This window comes from Moschus berezovskii, chromosome 6 (genome assembly GCF_049115385.1).
Source record: "Moschus berezovskii isolate FMDL1 chromosome 6, NW_MosBer_1.0, whole genome shotgun sequence".
In the NCBI taxonomy this organism is placed as follows: domain Eukaryota; kingdom Metazoa; phylum Chordata; class Mammalia; order Artiodactyla; family Moschidae; genus Moschus; species Moschus berezovskii.
The window spans coordinates 79428437-79442430 of record NC_142465.1 but is presented as its reverse complement, the minus strand read 5'-3'; the positions used below and the strand labels follow the sequence as shown (position 1 = coordinate 79442430).

General features: G+C 49.4%; 2 protein-coding genes across 9 annotated transcripts in view; both read right to left on the bottom strand.

Moving 5' to 3' along the window:
* Positions 1 to 12399, bottom strand: part of LOC148777661 (apolipoprotein L2-like) — a 39409-nt gene extending 27010 nt beyond the window's left edge. Inside the window, exon 1 of one of the 4 annotated variants that reach the window (XM_088837194.1) lies at positions 12263 to 12399. The gene's annotated coding sequence lies outside the window, so the exon portion shown is untranslated. Of the gene's footprint in view, positions 1 to 5769; positions 5902 to 12262 lie in introns of those variants that run through there. The other 3 variants (XM_088837192.1, XM_088837193.1, XM_088837195.1) reach the window with 3 other exon arrangements.
* On the bottom strand, positions 262 to 12400 carry LOC148777660 (apolipoprotein L3-like). 5 transcript variants are annotated; one of them, XM_088837186.1, is made up of 7 exons: positions 12263 to 12400; positions 11577 to 11656; positions 10909 to 10926; positions 9812 to 10157; positions 7226 to 7324; positions 5782 to 5908; positions 262 to 3274 (listed from the first exon to the last, which is right to left on the bottom strand). In XM_088837186.1, exons 5-7 carry the CDS (start codon positions 7254 to 7256, stop codon positions 2383 to 2385), a joined length of 1050 nt encoding a protein of 349 aa, XP_088693312.1. In that variant the 5' UTR covers positions 7257 to 7324; positions 9812 to 10157; positions 10909 to 10926; positions 11577 to 11656; positions 12263 to 12400; the 3' UTR covers positions 262 to 2382. The 5 variants fall into 5 exon arrangements, with proteins under 5 accessions (XP_088693312.1, XP_088693310.1, XP_088693313.1 ...); XM_088837184.1 differs by lacking the exon at positions 9812 to 10157; XM_088837187.1 differs by lacking the exon at positions 12263 to 12400 and having other exon boundaries at positions 9931 to 10157.
* Positions 12401 to 13994: the final 1594 nt, after the last annotated feature.

Genomic DNA, 13994 nt, shown 5'->3' with positions numbered 1-13994 from the left:
ACAGCACAGGTGACCTCAGGGGAACTGGTCTCGGCCACTCACTGCCAGGCTGCTCTCATCACAATAGCCAAAGTGTGCAAGAAAGCAAAATAATATAAGAAAGATTCTGTCTATACATACCACAGACTATGAATCACTTAAAAAAGGAAGAAAGTTCTTTTTTAAAAAATTATTTTAAAAGGAAGAAAATTCAGACACATGCCACAGCCTGGATCCTCCTTGAAGACATTATGTTCAGTGAAATAAAACAGTTACAAAAAATTATTGTATTTTCTGTTTTTATTAGGTTTGCGGAGTAGGCAAATTGATAAAGACAGACAGTAGCATGGTGGTTGTCTGGGGCTGGGGGAGAGGGAGCGGGAGGTCTGGTCTAGTGGAGCTCAGGTTTCAGGAGAAAGGATATGGAGATGGATGGGGTGGTGGCTGCACAACATACGAATGCATTTGATACCACTCGCCTGTGCACTTAGAAATGGTTTAGTGGTGAATTTTATGTTGTGTATATTTTACCACAGGAAGTAAAAAACAAAGAAAAAAATCCCGTCACAAAGGACAAATATTGTATAAAATTCCACACACTTGATGTCCTGAGAGGAGTCAATTTCATAAAAATCAGGGGTATGCTGGTGCTTGCCAGGGGTGGAGAGGAGGGAGAATGAGTTATTAGTATACAAATGGGACAGTTTCATTTTTGATGTAAAACATTCAGTGGATGGATGGTGATGCTGGTTGTACAATGATGTGAGTGTCCTTAATACCACTGAACTGTACACTTAAAATGGGTAAAATGGTAAATCTGATGATTTTCAAAATGAAAACAAATTGTTAAAAAGCTGAACCATTGTGGGAAAACATAACACCTGAACCCTTTGCAGTCTGTAAAACACTTTCACACACACCATTGTGCAAGCTACCATAGCCCTGTGATGAAAACGTTTACTATCTCAATATCATCTGGGAAAACTAAGGCTCAGACTCGCCCTCAAATGGGGAAACTGGCTGGTCAGTCTGTTTTTTGGACTATGCAGTTTCCTTAGAGGAAGAGAAATCCTTAAACGTTCCAGTAGTCTAACAATGTACTTTCCTTCCACAAATGCTCCCTGTTAGCTTCAGATGAGTCATAAACATCAATTACCTCTTGTCCAAAGAAGTGATTCAAGGCCTAAGGAGGGGCCACAGGGAGCTGAGTCTGGCGGGGCCAATGGAGACCCTCTGCGAGTGGCATCAAGTGTCAGCTCACTTCTGGAACAGCTCCACCTCAAGGGGAAAGCTGCCTGAACTCTTCCTTCACAGAGACTCTGGGGCCCACTCTGCTGTGTCCCACATCTCTCCATCTTCCATGAGTGGGGAGAGAATTTGGCATCATGCAGCCCTCCTAGATGGGGATAAAATGGAAGCAGTGACAGACTTCATTTTCTTGGGCTCCAAATCACTGTAGATGGTGACTGCAGCCATGAAATTAAAATACATTTGCTTCTTGGAAGAAAAGTTATAGTCAACCTCTATAGAGTATTAAAAAGCAGAGACTCACTTTGCCGACAAAGCGCGGTATAGTCAAAGCTGTGATTGTTGCAGTAGTCATGTACGGATGTGACAGTTGGACCATAAAGAAGGCTGAAAGCTGAAGAATTGATGCTTTTGAACTGCGGTGTTGTAGACGACTCTTGAGAGTTCCTTGGAGCGCAAGGAGATCCAACCAGTCCATCCTGAAGGAAATCAGTCCTGAATATTCATTGGAAGGACTGATGCTGAAAGTGAAACTCTAATACTTTGGCCACCTGATGCCAAGAGCTGACTCATTTGAAAAGACCCTGATGCTGGGAAAGATTGAAGGTGGCAGGATAAGGGGAGGACAGAGGATGAGCTGGTTGGATGGCATCGCCGACTCAATGGACATGAGTTTGAGTGAACTCCGGGAGTTGATGATAGATAGGGAGGCCTGGCAAGATGCATTCCATGGGGTCGCAAAGAGTCAGACACGACTGAGCGACTGAACTGAACTGAAGCACTTATAAAAAATTTAAAAATGATAATATGTGCAGAGATACGCGTATAATTGAATCACTTTGCTTTACACCTGAAACTAATACAATATTGTAAATCAACTCCACTTTAATAAAACACGGAAACAAACAAGTCACTACATACTGAGTTCACAGGTGAGTTGATGCTGGCAAAGTAGGGCTAAGCCCATCACCAGGGAGAAACCCTTCTTGCTGGAATGTCAAAGCCTGGGGAGGGTGATAGAGGAGCCCCTGCTACTTGCGCTGGGTCTCTACAATCCTAACTCTTTTTCTTTCTCCCACTTTCAAAGCTCGCCTATTCCTGGCCTCTCATCGCTAGTCTCCCTGTCTCTCCCTTATTCTGCCCTCAGCGTCTTCTTCAATCCAAAATAAGCGGTTTCTCCCCTTGATCCTGCCCATGTCCCTGGTCCCTGCGTTGCTCTAGGGGTGGCCCAGTCAGGCCGTATTGCAGACACTCATAGATCCAGGTGAGCTCCTCCAACTTCATCTCCAGCTCCTGGGCTTTCTGCCTCATGTTCTCAGCCGATGCTGTCTTTGCCCCCTCCTGCAAGTGCTGTGCATCTTTCACCAGGGAGTACACGTCCAGCGCCATGAATAAACCTGACACCACTCCACTCCCGATGCGGGCTGTTCTAGTCGCTGCCAGAGCTGTGCCTCCGAAATGTCTTCTCACCTGTTTGGCACTTTGGACAGAGACTTGCCCGTTGGTTATGTAGCGCTGAGCAGTGGCTACTAATTGAGGGTTGTCTCTGGCCACCTTGATGGCATGAATATGCCTCCCAAAGTCTTTAACTTTGTAGAGATGCCTTCTATAGGATTTTATTTTGGCTGTGTCAAGGCGACTGGCCTGGGTTTCTGCTGATGACGTGTTCACACCTTCCACCACCATGGTGGACAAACCTGTTACAGCAGCGGCTGCTCCCAGCCCTATTCCAGTGGCTGAGAGTCCCAGACTGAGGCCTGCTGTAAAGGGAGCCAGAACCAGGCCAAGGATGCCCAGGGCACCAGACACAACGCCGGTGGAGGAGGCTACCACATTGGAGATGGTGCAGTCCCTGTGCACCTTGTCAACGCTGTCTGCGAGCTCACGGAGCTTTTTTATGTTCTCCTCCAGCTCCTGTTTTACCCGAGGAAACTCCTTCAAAAACCTCTCCTTTTCCTGCTGGCATTTTTGGAGGCTGTCTTGGTCCTCCCTGGCCAAGACTGTTTGCAGCTTGCTCAGATATTCTCGTAGTGCATATTCCTCTTCCCTGTAACAGTGAACAGTAAAGCCCTAGAAAGACAGCTTGCTTGTCTGTGAAACAGGCTCAACAAGCTCTATCCTGCATAAACCACAGAGATTTTATTGTAAATCACAAGAATTTTACTAATGTAAAAACTTTTCCAACCTTAAACCCTCATTTGGATATTGTTAGTGCTCCATGGACTTATCCAATCATGGAATAAATGAGCAAAGGTCATTTTAGGATACCTTTAACTTCAGAGAGATTTGATAAAGATACCTTAATTTCAGACCAATACCATCACTTCCAGAATGTGTGTAAAATGGGAACTTCACAGATAAAGAGAAGTGGGATTAGAGCAGAAAACCCTTCATTCAAGGACCTTAGTGTATAGTGACCTTGTTGCTTGCTCTTGACTGTTAGGATCTGGTCCCTAGGCCCCAAGCATATTCTGGCTGATAAGAATGTCCTCATCTGCCTAGGGCTATGGCCACTGCACAGTCTGACAAGTTGACACGTGATGGGCCTCTGGGTCATGTGGTATCAGTTCTGACCTCTGGAAGAGCTGGGCTCTAGGGCATTAGTCTGACCTTGGGAGGGGCTGGAGATGACAGGTCAGGGTAATTTGTTGTTAAATAGGGTGAGCGTCCCTGGCGGGCAGTGCTCCATGTGTCCTGCCCCACTGAATCCAGGACAGTAATGCATCCTGGACAATGTAACAGTGGAAGCTTCATGTGTGAATCCTGTCCAGACTCGGCCCTGTGGCTGATGGGAAACTGCATCCTTCCCTGTAATAAACCACAACTGGGATCCTGAAGCTTTAAGAGTCTGTGCATCCTTCTATGGAGTTCTAGAATCTGAGGGTGGTTGTGGGATCCCCCAAATTGGCCCATGATGGGAAATGTAAGGATAGTCCCAGGACTTTGCCCTCATACTTTTCAGACTGGCTAACTGTGCGCCTAGAATTTTATATATTTTTTAATCAAAACTCAGTTAGAAGGACCCTTAATGATCATTTTGCCTGGCATCTGCTCTCATCCAAGCCTGATACCCTTGGCCTTCTCAGCAGAAGGACACTGGGTCTGTCCACTGCCCATATTGACTGAGAAGCAGGAGATGTGCTATGAGCCCTGTTCCCCCGTGGCCCCTCCAGCCCACCTCACTGACTCCTGAACCAGCACCCAGCACCCCTGACCTCTCGGGGTCACATGTTAATTTGTGACAGCTTCATGAGCCTGCACCCCAAGGTGTGTGCAACTTTATGGAACCTCTAAAGATTCAAGAGAATTGAGGAAACACCCATCCGAATGGCTGAGCCTGAAGAGACCGGCACTTGCACAGCTGGTGGAGGAAGTGTTCTCCTCTTTGGTGGGGATATGTGAGGCTCCTCAGAATCCCTCAAATGACACATAATCGCAGCCGCTTATGATGACCCTGGAGGGCTCACTGAGCCACACGGCCTTCCCACTGACAGGGAGGCTCCTCATAGACTAGAAGAGCGTCCCAATTGGAGTGAGAAGCCAGGTCCCAGGCAGGGTGTAGGGGACACAGTCACCCAGGGCCCTCTAGCCCAACTTGTTGGGATCCCGTCAGGAAGGGAAGATATGTTCCCTCTCCCACTCCCAAGACCTCTACCAGGGTCACAGCCCCTTCAGTTCTCTGTCCTTGGGGCCTACTCTCTTCACTCTAGTCCTGGCCCTGCTGCCCAAGCCTGCCTACTAGTCCTCCAACATGGACCCTCTGCTCCACCCTGACCCCTGGGTCTGACCCTGGTCTAGGCCTCTCTGGGCCTTTGGATGAGATGATTGGACTTGGTTCCCCACCTCTGACTCTGCAGTTCACTCTGAGGCCATCACCACAATCCATCAGATCGAATTGCTATTCCCACTGGACACATAACACATAACAAATCTGACACTCAAAGTCTTAAACCCACAGTCCCAGAGTTGGGCAGGGCTAGATCCAGGATCCCACCAGGTCCAACCAGTTCCTCTCCAGCCTCTCTGCCTTATTGGCCAGCAGGAAACTGCAGTGTTGGTATAGTTCCTAAGATACGGAATGAAAGAGTTCTAGTTGGAATCCCCAGGAACACAAAATGATGTTCGGGTCAGGATTTTCTGACTTTAGCCAAAGGAAGACCTTCTTGGTTTTCATCTCCAGGAAGAAGGTCCCCGATTCTTCCCAACAAGTTTATTATAAAATATACATTGATTGAGCACCTATTCTGTGTCAGCAATAGTGAAAAATACTTGCTTCATGATCAGAGTGCTCACAATAACACTGAACACATGATGAAGCAGAGAGTAGCTCAGTAACTTGTCCAAGGTCATATAACCTGCCCTTCCTTGCCGGTTTCATCTCTTCTCAACCCAACGTCATTCACTGCCAACAAATAACACGGAGGAAACATTCCACATAGGAACTTGAGGAGGAACATCCTCAACCCCACCCATAGGATCTGACTGGAGGAAAACAGCATGGGAGAATCTTCCTGGGGCATGTAGATGACATTCCTGGTGTACCTGCATGGTTACCTGGACAAATCGGCCTCAGTCACAAATTTCTCCCAGGGTTTGTCTTCAGTGAGCAGGAATAGCAGTTTTTCCCTTCTCACACTCTCCTGGACATACTCAATGACATCCTTATAAAAGCTTTGGCTCTCTAGACAGAAAAATAAAATTGGATATTAAATAAACTATGGTGTGATGTAAACGGTATCGAGTATGAGTGGTTAAAGTTCCCCTTTCTGAGCAGCACTCAACTGCATGCTGTTGATGGATTTACCTGGGGTCGAAGATGGACTGTATGCACCAGCCCCAATTCATAAGTTAACGCCCAGACCCTCCCACTCTGCAATGACTGCATTAGAGGATAGGGGCTTTAAGGCCGTAATTGGGTGAAGTGAGGCCTTGAGTGTGGGGCCTTAATTCAGTGATATCAGTGTCCTTATCAAATGAAGAGACGTCAGATCTCTTCCTCTGTCTTTCTTCCCTGAAGTGTTAAGTGTTCTTAGGTTTTCTTTTTCTCATGCATCACTAAGAGAGAAATGAACTCAGGGCTCTCATGGAGGGAACCCACAGCACTAGATCAGGGTTTGATTGATTAGGGTGGGTGTGGGTGGAGGAAATAACGAGCACCTGGGCATCTGCCTGGGCGTTTGAGAACAATAGAGCTAGCACCTGCCTGAGGCAGTCACCTGGTAATCAGGTGTTTCTATATGGGAGCCCTGGGCAGGTGCCCTAGCACAGCATGGGGGAGGGGATTCCAGAGAAGGGGAGAGGTTTCTACTTGGAACTAACACATTCCAGGGAGAGAGGACAGCACCACACTAGGCAGGACCTACTATGTGGTAGGCCCTGGTCCAGGCCACGGATACACATGTTTGATCCTCATCACAACATAGGGAAATATTCTTCTCATTTTACAGGTTAGGCCAGGTAAGGTGCTCCAGATCTGGGAGGCAGGTGTGGGAGGCAGCATAGCTAGATTGGGGTTCAGTTTAGAATCCGCTGACCCTCACAGAGCAGCTGGGTGGGCCACAGGGCGAGAAGTGGAGGAAACTACCTCTGTGTTCACACCCCAGGGTCTGGGAGCAGAATGAGGCTTGGACCAAGGGCGAGGGCAGCAGAAGCTCCAGGGGACCTCGTCTCCCTGTCCCGCCTGGCCTTGGGGACTTCCTCTGTTGTGCCCACCCCACTCCATGGGCTGTCCTGGCCTCTCTTCTGAGTCATTAACTGGGATTTACGAGGCACGGGGAGGAAGTTATCATCTTGGCTATGGCTCCCTGAGAAGAGGACCAGGACAGAGTCTATGGGGACAGACCGCCAAGTGTTCGGGGACTCCCCATTGCCTCTCTGGGGGATGCTTATCACGCAATTCTTGGTTCTTGATTACTCGGTAGGTTAATTTGGCCTTGAGGCACCACCCTCGATTCTGGCTCACAAGTAGGAACCTGCCATAGACGAGGTGGCTGACTACCTGAGTGGTTACTGGGATCTTCTGAGCTCATGGTGGCAGCAGCAAGGTCTCAGAGATCTCACCCGCCTGTGTCAGGCTGGAAGAAGGTGTCGTTTCACCCTTGGGGAAGAGAAAACAGATTGTGGGCTTGATCATGGGTGAGCAGTGGCTGTAGGGAGCAAGGAGGAGTGAGCTCCTGGGAGGTTTCCCCTGGGCCGGCCACCAGTGCCACCGTGGACTTAACCCAGCGTGGTTCTCTGTCCCCTGGGCTCTGCAGATCACTGGTTAAGGAAAGTTACTCATCCTCCCACCATCCTCCCCAGTCAGAGTCCTGCTCTCCTGTTGGGGCACAAGGAGAGGATAATCAGAGAGGAGACAGCCATCTGTGAAGTAATAGGAGCATAGAAACAAGAGAAAGAAGAACAGGTAGGAAGGGAATATTCTGGAAACTACATGAGACTGGGAACGCTTGTGTTACTAATTGGTTATAGGTGTTATGACCCACTGTCTATGACGTGCAGGCTTCTGAAACTCACCTACACTTAGGTCAGTCCAAGTTTTCACATTCCTGTGGAGCCCGGCCTTGAACCCAAGGCTTTCTGATCCAAATCCCAGGTTTGTTATGACTATGCTCTACTTGATTTAATGTACAAAAATTTGTGGATGTATGTTAATCGGAAAATGACTCTTTTTATTGCAAAATGATGTCATGCACCCTGTGCTCAAATCTCTGCCTTGATAAAGTCCCCAGTGCTGTAGCTCCCACAACCCACATCCTCCTCCCTTCTGCAATAGCCTTCAGCCCATAAACCTTTTTTCTGGAGTCCCGCCAGCCCCACTCCAATCCCTGCAGTCCTGCCCTGGTCAGTGCAGGACCGGAATGGTGTCGTCTTTGCTGTCCATTCCTGATGGTTCGACTTCAGGCTGTTTTTAATTCTTTATGTAAATAATAGTGCAAAGAACACTCTTCTTGTATAAAACTTTGCCTACATTTAAAATTCTTTCATTAAGCTATTTCTAGAAGGAGAATGACTAGATCCAAGGGTATCAACACCTAACATTTTTTCATACTTAAGCTATTTGTGATGCAAAGAAACTGTACAAATTTACATTCGCACATATCATATGTGATGCTGTCCATCCTTTGTCTCGTCTCTGTTCTTGTTTTAATAGCAGATCTTTATAGAGAGAGAACTTCTTTTGGTTCTGGCTGTGACTATCTTGTGTTGGGAGATGAGAAAAGAAAGCACGTTAATTACACTTAGGCGGTATTTTAAGAAGGCAAAAGAGTACTTATTTAAGTATTCTTCCTGAGACCTGACTGAAATAATAGTAAAAGTCCTTATAGTTCCAGTAACAGCTACTCATGAGAGTGGCTTGTATTTCTGATTTTTCTCCACATTGGTAGTTACTCTAAGACTTCATAAAATATAATCCATATTGTTCTGATAACCAGGAGGTATGTACTGCTGTATCCCCATTTACAGCTAAGGAAGCTGAAGCATAGATGTTCTGTAATTTGTCCAAGGTCAGAAACCTTGTTCATGGAGAACTGGGTCCCACCCCACTCCCTGGGCTCAAGATCCCATACCCGGCTGCTTCTCACTTTGCTGCTAACAAAAATAATAAATAAAAAGCAGGGATGGCGGCAACAGGAACCCAAGGTCTTCACACTCCCTCGCTTGGCTGAAAATCATGACTGCTCCTTATTTACCAATTGCACCGTTATCCTTGCTCTGTCTCACCTCTCAGGAGATAGAGTTACTGAGACAATCACTGGGAAAACTGCCCCTGCCATTCTCTACAGCACCCCACCTAGAGTGGCCGAACTTCCATAGAGTTTCCCCCAAACTCCCTAACCTGAGCCCCGATCCCAGAATCTTTCTATCACTGTCCCTCTGCAATGCCCAGGGTTCCCCTCAAGAGTAGTAACCATCAGCTTGGTTACTAGGGAGTATGCCTGGTGACGGGGGCTGTGGGCAATGACTGTGGATGGGAGAGAATTAACACAGACAAGCCTGTCTCCAGGCACGTGGGGAGGAGAGCTGGCTGGTCCCCTGCCTCCTTCTCTGCCTCGAAGCTGCAGGAGCCCAGGAGCCAGGGCGGCCAGTTGAAATTGGGAACACAAGGACCAACAGCCAAGCAGAGAGAGGAGGAGGGTGAGGCAGAAAGGGCTGGTCCTGATGACGCCAAACACTTGAAAATGCGTCAAGCCCCATGACTTATTCTTCCATCCTGCCCTGCCGTTCTTGCCCTGGTCCTGACCCTTGTCTGGGGCCTCCGCTGGGTGTGGATGCTGGATGGTTCTCCCTTCTGCTGGATTCCTATCTGGGTGTCCTCCTCTGTTAGCCTCTGATTGGTTACTAACTGGAAAGGCTGCCAGTGGGAGAGGGGAGGACCCTAGAGAATCCTGTCCCTGCCCAACTGCATGGCCAGACCCAGAGCCCTTCCCTCCACGTGGGCAGACACAGATGCTTCCAAACCTCTTCCTCCACGTGGTGCAGCTCATAGTCCATGGGCAGGGATAGGAGGGGTAAAGACAGTGTCAAATTCAAGTCCTTAGCCCGCCACCAGGCCCTCCTCAGGCTCCAACTCTGTCTCACTCACCCTCCTGACTCCACAGGGCCTGGTTGAGGGGCCTGGAGGACTCCCAGCTGCCTGGACTCTGGTTCCCCCAGCCTCAGGCCTTCGCTCAGGCTTCCCCTCCAAGGCCTTTCCCCACGTGCCTCGCCAGGTGAAATGTTACTTGCACTTGGAGGCCCGTCTCAGAGTCTTCCTCCCCTGCTGTCTTCCTCTATTTCCCTTCCAGTCCCCCTTGGACTCTTGTACTTTCCTGCCTGTGGGGCTATTTGTGTGGCGTTTCTTCAGCTCCCAGCACTGGGCGGGGCTCTGTCTCTTCTCTGCGCTCCTCCTGCTCCAGGGCTTCTGGGCCCTTCAGCTGCCCGGGCACAGCCTGGAGAAAACGTGAGGCGTGGGACCTCTTACTGGGGCAGGAAACCACCAGATTCTCAGAGACATAGCACTACAACTCTTTTCCCTACTGTTGAGTAATTCCATTTGTATTCCTGGTCTGTCTTCTTAAAAGCTCTTTCTGATAGAGAGTGCCATCAGATTTCTGAGCGTTTCCATTTATGGGCATCCCACACTTTCCAGAAGATCACCCTCTGCCAGTAAAAGAGGATGTGAGACCTACATGGTCTATGCTCTCCACCATCTTGGTTTAAGAAAGCTTTGGTATGAACACTGTACTCTCAGGTAGCAGGAAACACCTGCATTTCTTCATGTCCCCTTACTCCAGCCATGGTGTTATTATAAGAGGAGAAAGAGGAAGAGAGAACTGTGGCAAAACACGAGGCCTACCTGAAATCTGATATACTATCCTGAGACTTGAAGACTTGAGCAGGACATTCCTAAGCCTCCCCTCCCACAGGATGTCCAGTCCAGGTCGGTCTGGGTGTGGGGCCCAGCTTCCTCCAGTCTCTCGCTCTCTGCTCCCAAACTGCTGCCTGGGACTTTGAGGGCAGAAGCGTGGAGTCATTTCCTGACTGCAATGGAGGCACTTTTGAAAGCACAGAAATGGGTGTGCCACTCCTACCGAGAAAAGTACCCCTTAAACATGTCCTGCTTGAATGAGGAGAAGGAGAAGAAGGAAAAAATGAAGAGGGGCGAAGAGAAAGAGGAAGAAACAATAAGATTGTACTCACCAATCGATTCCAGAGGATCTAAATGAAAATGGAAAAAGAAAAGAAATGCTAGCATACTGGAAAAAAATGTTAACAATAATTTTGAGTTGGGGAAACCATTCATCAAGACACAATTGCTGGAGCCATAAGGAAGGTCTGATTTATTTGACCTCTTAAAGACTAAATATCTCAAAAGGATGCCACAAACCAAGTCAGAAATAATGAGAGACCAGAAGACACTGTCTGCAATATTTATGGTGGACAAAGATGAACATCAGCCCCAGCACAGCACCCAAGGGCAGACTCAAGGTGGCCAGGCCACAAGGAGGAAGGATTCTAGCCCCCCTGCTGTCCTCATCCCCTCAGCTATCTTGAGATTTCCCTGATGACTCAGCACCCACAACATACAGCTTCCTTCCGGGTCACAGCTTATGCCTCAGGGGTCCACATCCCAAGCTGAGACCACCTGAGCTGGCGTCTACCTCCCTCTGCACTGTTTAGGGTGCCCGAGGGTGGGAGGAATCCGTCAGATACAGCTGCTTCCATGTCCACACTCTGTCCTTCGGGCCATGGTCTCACCTCTCTGAGCTTCCATTTCCCTTCTTTTGTCAACTAGTGACAATCAAGGTTTTCGCAGACAGTCGTCCTGAGGATGGGGAGATGGGTGGGAGTCCTACCCCACTGCTTACCCAGGGGTCTTCCTCTGGCTGAGTGTGAACAAGATCCAGTTGTTCTCAGCTCTGCAGATGCAGCCGCCTTCTGTGTGTCTCTGAAATAACAACGCATACCTTCTGGTCCCAGATGTATTCAGGAAACCAAAAAGGAAGTGAAACCCTCATTTCTGAGTGGCTCAAATTAACAACACCCTGCCCACAGGCCCCACCCAGAACTATTTCCACCCTCCTGCTGCCCCCTTCGGAGAAGGCAATGGCAAGCAACTCCAGTTCTCTTGCATGGAGAATCCCATGGATGGAGGAACCTGGAAGGCTGCAGTCCGTGGGGTCGCTGAGGGTCGGACACGACTGAGCGACTTAACTTTCACTTTTCACTTTCACACATTGGAGAAGGAAATGGCAACCCACTCCAGTGTTCTTGCCTGGAGAATCCCAGGGACGGGGGAGCCTGGTGGGCTTCCATCTATGGGGTCACACAGAGTCGGACACGACTGAAGTGACTTAGCAGCAGCAGCAGCAGCAGCTGCCCCCTTAGAGAATCAACCCCAGCCTTGACATCCCACGTCCTATGACACAACCCACCCTGCCTCGGCTCCTTGAAGGAGACCTGCCACCTACACACCGTGAGTCCCTTGGCCAACCACTCCCCCACCCCATGGCCGTCTTTCCACCCCCTCAGTCCTCCCCACCCACCCACTCACCAGCCTGCCTGCTGTATTCACCCTCAGACCACCAGCACGTGGCGCAGTTCCAGAACACACCAGCTCCTCACCGCATACTGGTCACACCGCTGCTGCTGAGGGTCACATCCACGTGGCCTCTAGGGTTTGTTCATGCAGGTCCTTCTGCCAGGGACACCTGCTGCATCGAACCTGGAGAAACCATACTCACCCTGTAAAGCCAAAGTCTGGCTTCACCTCCTCTGAGAAGTCTTCCAGGACCTCCCCTGCAGAGTCCCCTGTCGCCTGCTCTGCTCCCTTGGTACCTGGGAGAGGGGCCGAAGGCCACCCCTCAGCCTCTCTGTCCACGCCCCACCCCCAGTCCTTTTGATCAAGTCCTTCTAGACTTGGCCCTGCTGACAGGCACAGACCTAGTGCCTTCAGGTCCCAGCAACTCGCCTGAGGAGGCCCAGCCTTGGTGGTCAAGGTCATTCGGATGAATACACCGTGTGTGGGAAGGGCTGAGAGCATGCTGCTACTTTCTACCCTGGGTTATTTTTAGTTGCTGCACAGTTTCTTTTCTCGAAACGGAGGACCTTTCCCGGAAGGCTGGTGATCTGGCAACTGAAAAGTCAACAACAGAGAACCAGTTTCATTTTCTGTTTGGTTCCTGAACAAAGAGCCAAAGCATCTGGAGGGCTGAGCATTAGCCACCCTCTGGCAGGCTCTGTCCACACCTTTCCTGCTTTACTCTCACATCAGCTCTAGGAAGTGTCAACTCTATTTTTCAGCAAATGAAACAGAAGAAAAGGTCCTACAGCCTGAGAGTCCTGGTCTTTTCTTTGTTGTTCTCACCACAAGGTGCAGCAGTGGGTTGGAGCCCCCATGGAGGCCCACCTGGCCTTCCATCAGGGGTGCTTCCCCAGAAAATGGCCCCAGTCATCATGGTCAGCTTCCCCATCTTAGAGGGAGGGACAGAGAAGTGATGGGTGTTACTCCATGAGGACCGCACTCTACATTTTGGTCTTACAGTTGCCCCGGAACACAGATCAGGAATCTGACCTGATTTTTGCAGGAAGGTAGCTGATGGCAGGGGTAAGGAGGGGCTTTCTTCCAGCAACTCAGGGGAGGAGCCAAGATTCAAACCGAGGTTGTCATTTGCCTATTGTAAACACCAGTCCTTGTTTAAAATTCCTTTATTTTCCCCTTTAAATAATTATTCCCCCAGTAACCTACCTCCTACTGATTGTTCTCTCTTGCACTAGCATGAGTTTATCTGGAAGTTAAGCAAAACCACCCTGAGATGCAGAACTCAGCTAATCCAGAGGAGCTGTGTCCAGTTGTCATGAAGGTCCTCTGCCGAGAATGCCTAACAGATGCCAGACCATCATGGACTCAATAAACACAAGCTCAGGGAGAGCAACCACGGGAGCTGCAGACTCAAATCAAGGTGAGGATGCCGCAAGACTTCAATCCAGGGACGTGAGCTGAGACCACCCCATGTGGAGATCCTAAAGATTCAATGACGATAAACTTGGGCTCTACTTGACCCCGGCATCACAAGAGAAGGACCCAGGATGGCTGCAGCAACCCGCCTGCCTGTCCTCGTCGCTTTGCACAGGATCAGTGGGAGGGAGTAGGGAGCTTCAGACTGAGCATGTGACCAGAGGGCTTTAGAGTCATCAGAGTTGCTGATGGAGATGGGCATCTGGGGAAGAGCACAGGGCATCCCTTCCAGGCTGACAGCACAGGTGACCTCAGGGGAACTGGTCTT